At 51.4% G+C, this 15,010-nt stretch overlaps 1 protein-coding gene across 1 annotated transcript in view; it reads right to left on the minus strand.

The window, feature by feature from the left end:
* The window catches only part of KNTC1 (kinetochore associated 1), a 926,084-nt gene that overhangs the window by 267,137 nt on the left and 643,937 nt on the right, over positions 1 to 15,010 (minus strand). Inside the window, exon 51 of the mRNA XM_086942947.1 lies at positions 7,084 to 7,190. Within this exon, the coding sequence (XP_086799073.1) occupies positions 7,084 to 7,190 (107 nt within the window). The remainder of the gene's footprint in view (positions 1 to 7,083; positions 7,191 to 15,010) is intronic.

Consider the following 15,010-nt stretch of genomic DNA (forward strand, 5'->3'; position numbering starts at 1 on the left):
GGAGAGGCTGTGGAGAGCAGCTAAGGCTTAGTCAAGAGGGGTGTAAAGCAAGTGTTTGTACCACTACAATCCGTCAGTAAGCTTTTCACACAAGAAAGAACCACACCAGGTGAGAATAAAAATACTTTATATTTATTACTACACACGGACACTAACTTGGTATTTGTGAGAAGGTGGCCTGATATGCAGTGCTCACTATTCTAGTGAACACTATGTATCAGTCCAGCAACCCTTATTGATGATTGGTTGTAAGTCAACCTTATAGACCAGCTATCCTAGTAGCGTGGATACGAGCAGTCTAAGGCTAAAGACTCGAGAGGGCGTGTTAAGCCAGCTGTTATACCACATATACCCCTTGAACACCAAGTGAAAGGACACCACACAAGTGTTATGAAAATAAACAGTTATTTATTAAAGATCACAACAGCCCTGTACTCTTTATGAGGACAGGGTACTAAGCACAAACCAAATCTCTTACAAAAATACTTAAGTTAGCACAGTATATACAAATGCCCGAGGGGCACGGAAAACCATATACTAGAAAAGTGGAATGCGAAATTACTAGCAGGTAAGTACAGTACTAATAGCCTTTGGAATCGCTAGGACTTGACTATAGAATCGTTAGATTACTTCTAGGAGACCCAGGGGACTCCGGTGCAGTGTGTGCACTCTCACGCGAGATGCGGGACAAAGTCTATGGTAGCTAGAATTTGCAAAGTTAGTGTTCTCGGGCGAACCCGACCTGGTAGGGAGAAAACGAAAGTAGATTCTGACCCTTGGATACTGAGGCTATGCTGGGGCACCGAAATGCCGAAGTTACCTAGCCCAGGGGCTGCAGCTGCATAGGACTCAAAGGACGTCGGGAATCCTCGTTGACGGACCAGGAGCCTGGAAGAAAGAAGTTGCTGGCAGGCGACCAGTGAAGAAAGTTCGGTGGATCCAAGCCTGGATCGATGGAAGATGACACCTGAAAGCAGAGGGGACCAAGTTCGAGACTACTAGCCAGTAGTCAGTGGGCACCAGGAGGGCACCGGATGGTAGCCACCTCGACAAGGCGTGTGGGTGACGCTGGGCTCGGTGATCTCACGGACCAGGAGGCGTTGTCGGCGACCAGGAAGGAGGATCGAGCTGTCCCACGAAGATAGAAGCTGTCGGCGTCGCTGGACCCAGGATTGGGCAACAAAGCCTTGGCAAATTCAAGCCCACGCGGTGGACCTAAAATGGCGTCTGGAGTGGACCAGGAGGGTCCGGGGTGCCTCTCTTCAAGAAGGAAGCAAGGGCCAGTCTGGAGCAACCAGACCAGCAGCAGTGATGTCGTCGGGCGTCGTTCAGAAGGCCACAAGCCAGCCGGCTAGTAGCCAAACAACGCGGTGCACAGCAAACAGCAGAAGGGCCCCACGCAGATCGTGGAGATGCAGGGAGGCTGATCTTGGGTGCTGGAGCTGCGCAGGGTCGGGGCTTCTCGGACCCCAAAGCACTCACCCGTGGAGGACACGGTGGGCTTGCAGTAAAGATGTCGTGCAGTCTTGGCGATCGTCGGTCCCTCGAGGTCTCGTCGCACTCACGGTTCTCAGCTTGGCTGTAGAGGTGAGTAGAGGTCAGAGGTGCCAGGGAAGCCGGGTCTCGTCGAGCTGGGTCGTCGGATTCGTGATGAAGGACTTGCAGCAGACCGCAGTGTTCTTTAGGATGGTGCCCGCTTGATGCAGGGTGACTACTCCTTAGCCACAAGGGAGAATCTTGATGAAGAAATCTTGAAGTCCTTTCGCAGAAAGTCGTGTCTTGATTCCAAAGATGATCTAATTTGAACAGGGGGCCCGCTCCCATCTTTATACTAAAAAAGGGGGCTGACCCGGTGACTAGGTCCTGCCTATGGGTGGGACTAGGTGGGGGGTGGTCACACCCCTCAGCCATGCCGGACTTCCCCAGGCCAGGGGCTGGTGTGCCCCTGGAACTGGTTCAGACCGGCCTATGCGTAGTGAGCACCGGGGTGCCACTCAGCAGTCACCTTCCTGTAAAGCCCTGCCTACCCAGGATACACAAAACCATGCCTGGGACGGTGCTAGCACCGCCCCTGACAGGAAACCCTTTGTCCAGGCTCCCCTCGCTGGAAGGACTCCCAGCTGCAGGGGGTCAGACTCGTGTCTGTGGTGGCAGCATCCATTTTGTGGAGCTGAGGCTTCAGTTAACTTTAACCGGGGTTCACAGTTACATACATGTCGTGTCCCTCTAGAAGGGTGGAATGCTAACCCCGTCGCCAGAATTGGCGAGGGGTTAGTATTCCAATTCGTATGACACCTTACTCGACATGTTTTGATAAAGCAATACCAAAGATAGCATTTAACCGCGAGGATTATAATGCACTTAAGAGTATATGGTATGCGATATCATGGAACAGCTATTAGGACTTGGTTCCGCAAGCTGCAGACAGGCTCAGCTCATGCCAGAGCACCATCTCACACGATTCCAAGCACTCTGCCTTCAGGATTGTTAAGGCCTGCCATAGGAGTGACTGATAGGAATCTGTGTGTCCATTTTAGGGTTAGATATAGGTATACTATATCTACAGCAAAGGGTGATTACACGACTTTGCCCCAGCTGTCAAGCAGCCAGTTGTGTCAAATTTAGGAGGCCAGCCAGGGGTGGCATTATACATGCTGCAGCCCCTGGCAGCCCTGGGTACACCCATGCCCTGAGTTACAGGGTCTGATAGGGTGGCCCAGTACCAATTGGAAATGCACCTAGGGTACATGGAATCCATTTTACAAAGAGAGCAGTAGGCCTGGGGTCCTGATTGGCAGGGCCCCAGGTCGACTATGTCCAAAACCAGCTAAAACACAGGGCAAAAAGTTGGGGGCAACCATAGTCAGGATGTACCTTCCTACAGTATTCTCCTACCCAGAGACATCAATTACACACATAAGAAAAATAGTATGTAGAAAAGAACACATAGGGCACAAAAGGGGTGCCAAACTATATATTAAAATAGTGGAATGTAAGGTAAGTACCAAAATGGGACAGCTACCCAAGGATGGAGGACCCCACAGGAAACAATGAACTACCCAAGGTGAGTAGACAGGGATCTCAAGGCACCTGGGTACAGAGTGGCTACACCGAGTTAAACGTCCATAGGATAGCACAGGATAAGTCACAGTTGGAATTTTACAGTCCTAGGACCCTTCCCAAAGGTACCCGAAGGAACCACTTGGATCAAGGAATGTTGGAGAGCTACCCTACTCATGGATACCCCAGGAACCACGATACCTACACCAGGGCGCCCAGTGCATAAGGGTGAAGTTGAGTCGGAAATGCCCGTAGACGCCAAGGGAGGTTTGTGGAAGTTTAGCAGCTACAGTCTCGTGGACCAGGCGGTGGGACCAGGATGCGGAATGCAGATGAGAAGAACCTGAAAGCTGAGGGGACAGAGTCTAAACCACCCAGAGTTGACCAGGAGGCATACAAGCACAATACCAGCCCTGTTTGGAGGTTCTGGCTGTAGCACGGTGAGGATGAAGCAACAGCTGTGGAGTACAGGCAACGATTCAGGAGCACAGGAGCCGTAGACTAGCTGACCCACGCCGGTCAATGAGCGCAGAAAGGGCACTGGCTGACAGGTCCACTAACAAGCCTGGGCAAACGCAGAAAACTGTCCCCAGGAGAAAATGCTGTGTTGCAGACCAGTCAGGTCTGGGGGACTAACCTAGCATAGGCAAGTCAGGGCCAGCACGCAGGAAAGCCAGTAGGAATCGATAGAGCCCCATTAAGACCCTCTGGCACTAGGCACATGGAGTCGCAAGTAAGCCTCAACAGCACACAGGAGATGGAGGCCCACAATGCAGATGATGCAGGCAGGATGTCATTCTTGGAGCTGTTCAGTGCTGGAGGGTGTGGCTTCTGGGAGCTTGAAGATCTTCCGTCAAGACAGCCAACAATTCTGACGAACGACAGACAGACGTGGAGCATAGGGAGGCAGTTCACGTTGGTTAGAGGGATTACAGCCACTCCACTTGTGCTGTAGAGCCAACAGGATCAGCAAACTGGTAGTCATATAAGTGTCTGCAGATGCAGGGAAGTGACTTCTTCACTTCAAGGGAGTTTCCTTCTAGCTGGGATGCATGGATGGCACCAAATCAGTCCTTAAAGCAGCCTGGTGGCACTCTGAAGCGCCCCCACCCTACCCAATTCTAAAGAAGAGGTGGTCACACCTCTCCTTCGCAGGAAATCTTTTTTGAGCTTCCACCTGCCCGAGTTCAGCTCATCCCCCGGGGGGAGAACACTATCTAGTGTCTGCAGCAGAGTGGGACAGCAGGCAGACCCTGCAAGCCTACACAGTTAGGAATTGGGGGGTCTTCTAAGGAGCCCATAGTACATGTCATCATGAAACTAACACTTACATCTGTGCAGTTGCATGATTCCAAAAAGTTTGATACCAAACATGGCCAGGTTTGAGGCAGCCATTATGTTGTAGGGCATCTTTACTAGCCTGAGTCCACTACATACCTTATAATGACTGCTCTGCACTTCCAAAACCCAGAGAAGGGAGTACGGGGTTTGTAGGGGTACCTCTGTTCGGGCAAGGGTACCCACATACTTCAAAGCAAGAACCCTGCCCTTGGACTGAAGTGCCTACCTTAGCAGTGACTTATAGGTTAAAAGTGCAGTGACCGGGATATTAGGGGAACCTTCTATCCAAAGTTAAAGGTGCAACACCATTTCATGCAGACTGCAATGGCAGCTCTGCAGGGACAGTTTGCATGGGCCCCATGGGTGGCATAACACATGCAGCAGACCATGGGAGACCCCTGGTGTACCAATGCCCTGGGTACCTCAGTACCATATACAAGGGACTTATAATGGTACCCTAGTATGCCAATTGTGGGGTGTAAAAAGTACTTTACCATGGAATTTGGAGGAGAGAGCACTGCACTGAGGTCCTGGTTAGCAAGATTCCAGCGAACTAGTCAAAACACTGACACCAAGCAAAACGTGGGGGTATCTATTCCAGAAAGATCCTTCTTTCCTACAATAAGCTTCAAATAACGCCCGTTCTGGTGGAAACATTATCTAATCAGATTTCTCGCTGGACAGTGACCTCACCATTCTGGGGATTGGGCTTTCAGGAATAAGGTCCTAAGTTATATTCTGCACACTACCGGTACAATCTCAGTCTTGTCAGCCACACTCCTGTATGTGGCTCTGTACTGTCATGTCCATCGGTAGGATGGAGAGGTGACAGGGTGATGGTTCTACCCGCCGGGTCACAGGATCTATTGCAAGAGTTTCAAGATCCAGTTTAGCACCCAGGGTGATTCACAAGGGTGAGGTATCTGAGGTTATAAATATCCAATAGAATCAAACATACAAGCAAAAAATTGCCTTATTTTTCAGGGCAAAAGAATTTCTTAATTCCGAAAAGCTGATTTTGCTTCCAATTTTATCCTGTGAAAATATATGAAGGAATATTTTCTTGTAAGAAAATATAATTCACAATTGTTTGTGTCGGTCACAGAATTACAGGCGTAAAATGGAAAACATTTTTGAATTACAAGTAGTAAGTAATCTCCACCCTGGCGAGGTCAGAATCCTGCGGGAGCAGATTTCCAACTTTTTTTTGTGATTCAGACGGTCAGCGACCAAATTCAAAGCGCGTGCATTAATGAATATCGCCTTCCAGAAGCTGATGGTTCTGGGTATGGAGACTGATGATAACTTCATTTATACTTTGTGCCTCATGAGTTGCCTGCTTCTTTAGTTAAATTACATTCACCGTTTAACTTAGGGATGATCCCCACTATATATTAATAACAAAATCAGCTCAAAATGTAAATGTGTTTTATATGTATATAGCGCCTTCTACACAGAGGTCTCGTAGCGCTGTATTCATACCGCTGTGGAACCCTTCCCGGCTTTCCCTGTGAAGTGCCCACTCCTGGACACCCCCAAGGTGGAGGCCAGGCATCCAAGCGCTGCTGGGGCCGTTGTGGAGATTAAGCAAGCTATTGCCCAGAGTTGCAGTGTGGGACCCATGATTAGAATAGGCACCGAGGCGAGAATGATCAGGTCCGGGGAGATTGAGTCCAAGAGCCGCCGAGGCGGGAATTGAACCCTGGTCCCGGGCCAGACCTCTGCATCAGGGTCTGCCGCTCCAACCATTGAGCCACACTTCTCCACAAAATGACGGTTCGCTCAACTATTCTCTATTCCTGAGGGCCCCCGAGCCTTGTAACTAGTGGTTCAGTGAGAAGCATGTGGCAGCATTACAGGAATGAACTAAACAAATCAGCTTCTAGAGAAAAAAAATGGGTAGTTACTTCATTCTACGTTCAAAATAAGAGACAAGGAGGCCAAAAGAGTGGTAAAGAGCTGTCAAGCAGGGAGGAAACGCTGGCTGTGTTAGCATGTTGAAAAGAAACACGTCTTCATGGAATAAACTCGTTTTACAAAGTTCTGGGTAAGCAGAATGTGTTTTGAGCACAAAAAGCACATTATGTCCGGCTAATGAGAACGTAAAACTACAAGAATACGTTTTGAAATTCCTCCACAATTGATTCAAAATGATGTTTGAATGTAATGCTAAGGTCCAAAAAAGCAGGTTACAGATCAGGAAATTATATATTACGTCCATGAAGACACGGTTTGTATATTCCCTTACAGGTTTGGAGAAGCATAAGCTAATTTAGACCACATGCTGGATTAAGTCAACTGAATAATTTACAGAAACAAGTCGTTTATTCACGAAAAAACATCTTTAAAAGGTCCTATATGTTGCCCATAGGGAATCCTTCTAATGAGCCACCATGCGGCGTTAATACCCTGGAAATGCTGGCGGTCAGCTCCTGCCTGCATCAAACACGGTAAGTGGCTCCCACCAAATCTCTGTGGACAACATACATTTGGAAGAGACCATAGGGGGATACCCGAAGAAGCAGCAGCAGCCTCGAAGTCACAAGGGCTTTAATTACATTCCACTTTCCCATGGTAAACAACAACGACTCATTGCTCGGGATGACCATTCATTATGTGAAATATGCATGATTAGGCCGCACGTTTCCATGACAACAGGGGCAGATCTCAGCTTCTACTTACGTTTGGAACGATGGTTGGACATAGCCATTTCTCCAGGAGAACATCACGTATTTTGGACATATTCACGTTGTTCACTTCTGCGATTTCATTTACTGCTGAATGAATGTCTAGAGAAGAAATGAAATATCAGTAAAGTAACAGTAAGTATCACTTAATTGGACTCTATAAGATATATATAATAAATTCACTGGAAAAAAACATAGGTTTCAGCCACGTTATAGTTAGGAATTAGCATTTAAAAAAACTTTGCAAATTCACTGAACAAACCATAGGTTTCACACAGCTTATAGTTAGCTGGACATTTTACTCATACAAAGCCATTGAAATTCCCTCGTTATAGTTAGTTCAGCTAACTATAACTCTCAAGCCCGCAATGCACTGCTGATGACGTCACATATTACATCACTCATGACATGGTCAGTGACATCACTGATGACATCTCAAATGACATCTCTGATGACATCACTGATGACATCATCCAGTGAATGTGTGTCTTTCTGAAAAATAAATATTTTTTATATATGTATATCTAAAAGTTGATGGAAGAATAAATGGGTAAATAAGTGTCAATGTTTTTTCTTTGAAAAATTGATTGTATAACTGACTTATTAGGTATATCTTAGTGAATACATGTATTAGCGAGTAATGTTTAAATATGTAAATATCTGTATCAGTGTCTCACTTTGTGTATAAGTGGCTGCATGGGTTAGTGAGCAGCTCCATGAGTGTCTATATGGGTTATTAGTTGTTTTTTTGAGTATCAGAATGAGTGTCTGTATGGTTTGGTGGGGGTATTCCTTAGCGCACAGATGCATGAATGACTGACTCACTGTTTGTATGTGTTTTGAAGATAGCATGTGTGCAGGACTGTATGGGTGGATGAGTGTGTGTATGGGTGTGTTAGTGAGTGAATGACTGCCTCAATAGTGTCTTTATGAGTAAGTACATATGTTTTAAACCAGTATTGCTGTATATAAGTAAGGATATATGACAGTGACAGATTGGAAGAGTTCTTGTATAAATAAGTATGTGTTTCTACAACTGATTGTTTGAGAGTAAGTATGTGTACGTTTATGTAGAAATACGTGTAGTGGTGTGTGTAGAGCTGTATATGCAAGCAAATGGATGTTTGATAGTTTATTTGCATGTGTGAGTATATGTGTGAATAACTCTATGCATGAGTGTAGGTGTGTAACAGGATGTATAGGTGTATGAGTACATATGATGAGTGAGTACATGTAAGAGTGACTATATAGAACTATTGGTGAATGAGTGGATGTGTATGTAGATTTTGGAATAACTGAATAGGTTGTTCTAACTGGTATTGGTATCTCATTTAAAAAAAAAATGTAGGTTCTATTTTTGAATGTGTGTATCAAAGGTTATATTAGGGTGAGAGGTCTGCCACTCTTTCACAAGGATGATATCATCAGTGATGTCATCAGTGATATCATTTGAGATGTCATCAGTTGTTGGACCTGGCCTAGTGGCGTTTTTCCCCCCGCTACTTAGCTCCCCGTCAGCCCAGCCCTGTACCTAGAAACCCCTGGACGCCCTGCTCCTGTCCATTCAAACGCCAACGACCAGCCTCGGCCTCGGCCTGTCCCCGGCCACTTTTCCAGCCCCGCGCGCCCCGAACCCGCAAGGCCCTATAGGCCTACCGGCAGCCATTTTCCCTCCCAGAGGTCCCTGACTCCGTGGGCCTAACATGACCCCAGCACAGCGTAGGCACCAGACGCGCCAGCCCCCGTTGGGAGGGTGAGGGCCACCCTAGTGAGAGAAGACAAGGAGTTTCGATGGCACCTCCGGCCTCCCCTGAGAGACTGGTTTTGATCACACCTCTGGTCTGCCCCTGGGGGTCAGTTTCGATTGCACCTCTGGCCTCCCCGAGTGCTGGCTCCAGACCTGCTGGCGTCTGGGAATTCCCGGACGCAACCTCAAAGGGATCAAAGGACCAACCGCCGGACCTCACCCACGGGCCGCCCCCAAAGCCTCGGACCTCCACCTGCGAGAGTCCGGACATCAAAGGGCCACTGGACTATATCAAGGCCCGCCCCTGAACTAGCGGGCAGTTGTATCTTGGACAAGGAAGCCCTGCTGATCTGATCGCGGCTGAACTGAACCTCGTAACTCTTCGAGCCCTGCTGACGCTGTCGCGGCTCGTTCTTGGAACTGAAACATCTGAGCCCTGCTGACCTCGTCGCGGCTCGAGCTTGAATCTTGAAGACCTACACCGAACCTTCTGAGCCCTCCTGACGTGGTCGCGGCTCTTCCAGAACTTCCACCAGAGCGAGCCCTGCTGACTTCGTCGCGGCTCAAGGAACATTCTAGTCCGGCTGGACCATCGACGCTACCAACACGAGTTGAATCATCTTCAAGTGAGTAGGATCACCGGTGCGCCTACCACCTTCCGTATCCCCCCGGCTCGAGGATTGAGAGCTGTGCGCAGGGTACGCTACGTACTGGCCTATGAGACTAAGACTGTCCCGCTATCCCCTCCCTGAAGACTTGAGACTTTTTGCGATCCCTCAATCGCTGTATATAAGAGTGATAATCCTTTTTATGTGATTATAAAGAAGTTGATAACGAAACCCACAGTGTGGTGTCTGTTCATAAGTGTGGTGTGGTCCTCGTGTGTACGATTCGCTACTTGAGGTCTTCCCCCGTGGAGATCTCTCATAAGGCTCGGCATTATTGGTGGGAGAGGCGGGTCACGGAGGAGTCGGGTAGACATAACCTGGCCTCTGGGATAGCCCCTTCTAACATTGGTGGCAAGTGACGGGATAAGAGCCTATGTCTAGAATCGTACAGTAAAGTGACTGACACACCACCCGAACAAGGGAAACCATGAGTCTCACCGGAACCAACGAAAAGACCGCATTTCAGAAAGAACACCTGGAAGATTATACTCACAAAGAATTAAAACAATTCTGTAAAGAGTTCCGCATCGCTACCACTGGGTTGAGCACCAAAGACAACTTCCAGAAAGCCCTGACGGCCTGGGTAGAAGCCGGGGCCCCCCTCCCCAAGACAGAAAGAAATGGTGAAGAGGAGGAGCCGCCGACCGAAACTGACGGCCTGAAGGAAGAGGGATCCGACTCCCTACCACAGAAGGCCAGCACGGAGAGAGGTCTGTCGATAGAAGAGATGGCAGACCGAGAGCGCAATCGAAACCACGAGCTAGAACTGGCCCGACTTAAAATCGAAGGAGAAATAAAGCTGGCGGAAAAAAAACTAGCCGTAGAGCAGTTACGGCTTTAAGGAGAAGTGGAAGAAAAGAAGCTCCAGCGGGAGCTGGAAGAAAAGAAGCTCCAGCGGGAGCTGGAAGAAAAGAAGCTCCAGCGGGAGCACAAAGGAAAGAAACTCCAACTCGAACTCGAGCGCAGCTTGAAAGAGCTCGAAATTAAAGCCAGGAACGAGGAGACCCGAACCCCGGGGAACAGAGACCCTGGACCCCCGGTCGAACCGAAAGTACACATCCCCAAGGATGTGGTGAAGGAATATTATAAAAATTACGATATCCAGCAGTGGTTCAAGGCGTACGAGGTCGCCATGACCGCCCACTGAGTACCTGAGAAGGATTGGAGGGAAGGTTTATGGGGCCGCTTCCTCAGCGAGGGAAGAGACACCCTGCTGGATCTGCCCTCCCTCATCATGAACTCCTACACCCATATGAAGGACTCCCTCATGGCTCGATATGGGCTCACCCCGGAGATGTACTGGCAGAGATTTCGAGACTGCAAAAAGATCCCCGGCACCACATGGGTAGAATATGTGAATTTCTACAGCCAGGCCTTCGAAGGGTGGATCAAGGGCAGCCAAGTGACCACCTTCGAAGGACTTGTAGACCTCATCGCCTATGAACACCTATCCAACAATTGCTTTGTGGAACTGAGACAGCACCTTCTGGATAGCAAGTTGGCAGACCACCGGAAGTTGGCTGTCCAGGCTGATCGATGGGTGAACACAAGAGTCCCCCGAGGGCCCGTGGGGGACTATAACCGAAACGAACAAGGATCTCCCCGCCAGAGAGGCGCAGGGAATCAGAATAGACAGAGGGGTTCCCAGGCAGGGCCTCCCCGCAGTCCCCCTAGGAACCAGCCAGGGACCCCCCCCCGCCAGACGCAAAGGGCGGATTCCCTCCCGTTAGACCAGGATCCCGAATAACCACAGCCTGCTACCGATGTAATCAAACAGGGCACTATGCCAATGACCCCAACTGCCCCCTGCTCAAGAAGACCCCTGTTGCTGGTCCCCCTGCGCGCCACCTCGCCAACATAGCCCTAGAAGAAGAAGAGGAGATAGAGGACCCCGAGGGGTGGGAACCAGCAGCCATGACCTTGGTTTCCCTGGGAGATAGAGAAATGGTCCCCGGAACCTTCCTGCGGAGAAATACCGACAGCAGGTGACTGTCAACGGGTTCCGCATAGGAGCTCTCCGAGATACCGGGGCCAGTATCACTGCTGTGAAGGAGCACCTAGTCACTCCAGACCAGATAGTACCCCGTGCCTCTTGCAGAGTGATCTCCGCTGACAACTCCTTCCGCACCTGTAGAATAGCTCAGGTCCCATTCGAGTGGGAGGGCGTCTCCGGAGAGTTACGAGTTGCAGTCCGCACCGACATGCCCGTGGACTGTATCCTCGGTAACGATCTAGAGAGCTCCCCCTGGAAGCAAGTAGAGCGAAAGACTCTCCTCGAGATGGTGGGCCTACCCGAGTGGGCCTGCGTGACTACCCGATCCATGACAGCCCGGGTGGCCGCCCCCGAGGAGGTGGCAACCGAAAACCCTCGCCCCGTCTCCGCCGAGCCGGAGGGTAGCGGGCAAACCGAAGGCCTTGACCTCTTTCCAAGCGAAAGCAGCTACTCCGATCCCGGTCCCCTGGACCAAGCTGGTGAGCCAGCCCTGAGCACGGACGATCTCCCCGAGTTGGCCCAGTGGCGCCAAGAGGGGGGTCCCTCGGGGGCCCTCCCGAGAAGAGTTCTGCCTGGAGCAGACTTCTTGTCCCTCTCTAGTGGGGCCGCGGCAACAGGCTGCCGCCCAGGCCGCTGGTGACCAGTCCGGCTCCCACCACGTCTAATGGGAAAATGGTCTACTATATAGCGAATAAAAGTCCGCCGAACTAGGGTCAGCCCGAGTGCGGGTGGCACCCCTATGTTTCCGCGGATTTCTACTGAACCTGGCCCACGATGTGCCCTTGGCGGGACACTTGGGTCAAGACAAAACGTACCACCATTTGGTCACCCATTTCTACTGGCCACACATGCGCTCTGATGTGAAGGCCCACTGCAGGTCCTGCCCCACGTGTCAGGCCAGCGGAAAGAGCGGAGGGAAGCGCAAGGCCCCCCTCCAACCCTTCCCCGTGGCCAGTACCCCCTTTGAGCGGGTGGGAATCGACATCCTGGGGCCTCTTGACCCCCGAATGTCCTTAGGACACCGGTTCATTCTGGTCCTGGTGGATCACGCCACCCGATATCCCGAGGCCATCCCCCTCCGAACGGTGACGGCCTTCATGGGGATCTTCTCCCGGGTGGGGTTCCCGCAAGAAGCAGTGAGCGACAGAGGAACGAACTTCATCCCGAAGTATATGAAGTCCCTCTGGCAACAGTGCCACCCCCAAGGTAACGGCCTGGTCGAGCGGTTCAACCACACCCTCAAGGGGATGATCATGGGCCTCGAGGAATCCCTGAAACGCAAGTGGGACGTCCTCCTCCCCTGCCTCCTGTTCGCGTACCGCAAAGTCCCCCAGAAGTCCCTGGGGTTCAGCCCCTTCGAGCTGCTCTACAGGCACCCCGTCCGAGGACCCCTCAGCCTGGTCAAGGAAGGGTGGGAGACGACGTCCTTGGAGCCCCCACCAGATGTGTTTCGATACATTCTGGCTCTTCGCAACCAAACTCGGAAGTTCCGAGAGCTGGCCGAGGCAAACATCGAGGCCAGTCAAGAAGAAATGAAAAGGTGGTATGACCAGAATGCCACTCTGGTCGAGTTTCAGCCCGGACAACAGGTCTGGGTGATGGCCCCTGTGGGACCCTGTGCCCTGCAAGACAATTGGACAGGTCCCTTCAAAGTGGTGGAACGAAAGAGCCAGGTTACCTACCTTGTTGATGTACAGTCCCCGAGGAACCCCTTGCGGGTTCTTCATGCGAACCGCCTGAAACCCCACTTTGTGCGGTCCGAGTTGAGTTTACTCCTCGCCACCGACGACGGGGCAGAAGAAGAGACGGATCCTCTCCCCGATCTCTTGTGTGCGAAGGAGAAAGATGGCTCCGTAGAGGGAGTGATTCTCGCCCCCTCCCTCACCCCCGAGCAGCGCGAGGACTGTCGCCAGTTATTGGGACAGTTCTCTGATCTTTTCTCCCTCGTCCCCGGAGTCACCAGTTGGTGCGTCCACGATGTGGACACCGGGGACAGCCCTCCCGTACGGGACAGGGCCTACCCCGTTCCCGACCGAGTGCGAGCCTGCATCAAGGCCGAAGTCTCCAAGAAGCTAGCCCTGGGAGTGGTCGAAGCCTCCGACAGCCCATGGGCCAGCCCGGTGGTGCTGGTTGCCAAGGCCGCGGCCCCGGGTGCTGTTCCCGAGCTGAGATTCTGTGTGGACTACCGAGGGCTCAACGCAGTCACCAGAACCGACGCTCACCCCATTCCCCGAGCAGACGAGCTCATTGACCGCCTAGAGTCTGCTCGATACCTCAGCACCTTCGACCTGACCAGTGGATACTGGCAGATAGCCCTGACAGAAGAGGCCTGAGAGAGATCTGCCTTTTCCACCCCGGATGGTCACTACCATTTTCGGGTGATGCCCTTCGGCATGAAAAACGCCCCTGCCACCTTCCAGAGACTGGTGAACCAGGTACTGGCCGGGTTGGAAGAATTCAGTGCCGCCTATCTGGACGATATTGCAGTATTCAGCTCCCACTGGACCGAACATCTCCTCCACCTCCGAGAGGTCTTGTTAGCCCTACAGAGGGCAGGTCTCACCATTAAGGCCAGTAAATGTCAAATCAGACTACCAGGTCTACCTGGGGCACCAAGTCGGCAGCGGCCTCGTAGCACCCCTCCAACCTAAGATCGATGCGATCGTGGCCTGGGAGGCCCCCACCATCCAAACAGAGGTGCGGGCGTTTCTGGGGCTCACGGGGTACTACCGAAGATTCATTAAGGGGTATGGCAGCATCGTAGTACCCCTCACAGAATTGACCTCCAAAAGCCAGCCGAAAAAAGTCAGCTGGACCCCCGCCTGCCAAGAGGCGTTCGAAGCATTGAAACACGCCATGTGTACCGCCCCTGTGTTACAGACCTCCCGACTACTCCAAAGAGTTCGTGGTCCAAACGGACGCCTCCGAGCATGGCATCGGGGCCGTCCTGTCCCAGATGAACGAGAAAGGACTGGATCAGCCAGTGGCCTTCATTAGCCGGAGATTACTCCCTCGAGAGCAAAGGTGGAGCACCATCGAGCGGGAGGCCTTCGCGGTGGTTTGGGCCCTGAAGAAGCTGAGGCCCTACCTGTTCGGTACTCACTTCCGGGTCCAAACCGACCACCGACCCCTCCGGTGGCTAATGCAAATGAGAGGGGAGAATCCCAAATTGTTGCGATGGTCCATCTCCCTCCAGGGGATGGATTTCACTGTTGAACACCGGCCGGGTGTTGACCACGGAAAACGCAGACGGCCGGTCCCGATTCTTCCGCCTCAGTGAAGAGAACCCCCAAGGGGATGGGTAGTTCTCTCCGCCTTTCAGCTGGGGACGCGTGTTGGACCTGGCCTAGTGGCGTGTTTCCCCCCCGCTACTTAGCTCCTCGTCAGCGCAGCCCTGTACCTAGAAACCCCTGGTCGCCCTGCCCCTGTCGGTCCAAACACCAACGACCAGCCTGATGGAAGAATAAATGGGTAAATAAGTGTCTAAATGTTTTTTTTTTGTAAAATTGATAGT

This window comes from Lissotriton vulgaris, chromosome 11 (assembly GCF_964263255.1).
Source record: "Lissotriton vulgaris chromosome 11, aLisVul1.2, whole genome shotgun sequence".
Taxonomy (NCBI): Eukaryota; Metazoa; Chordata; class Amphibia; order Caudata; family Salamandridae; genus Lissotriton; species Lissotriton vulgaris.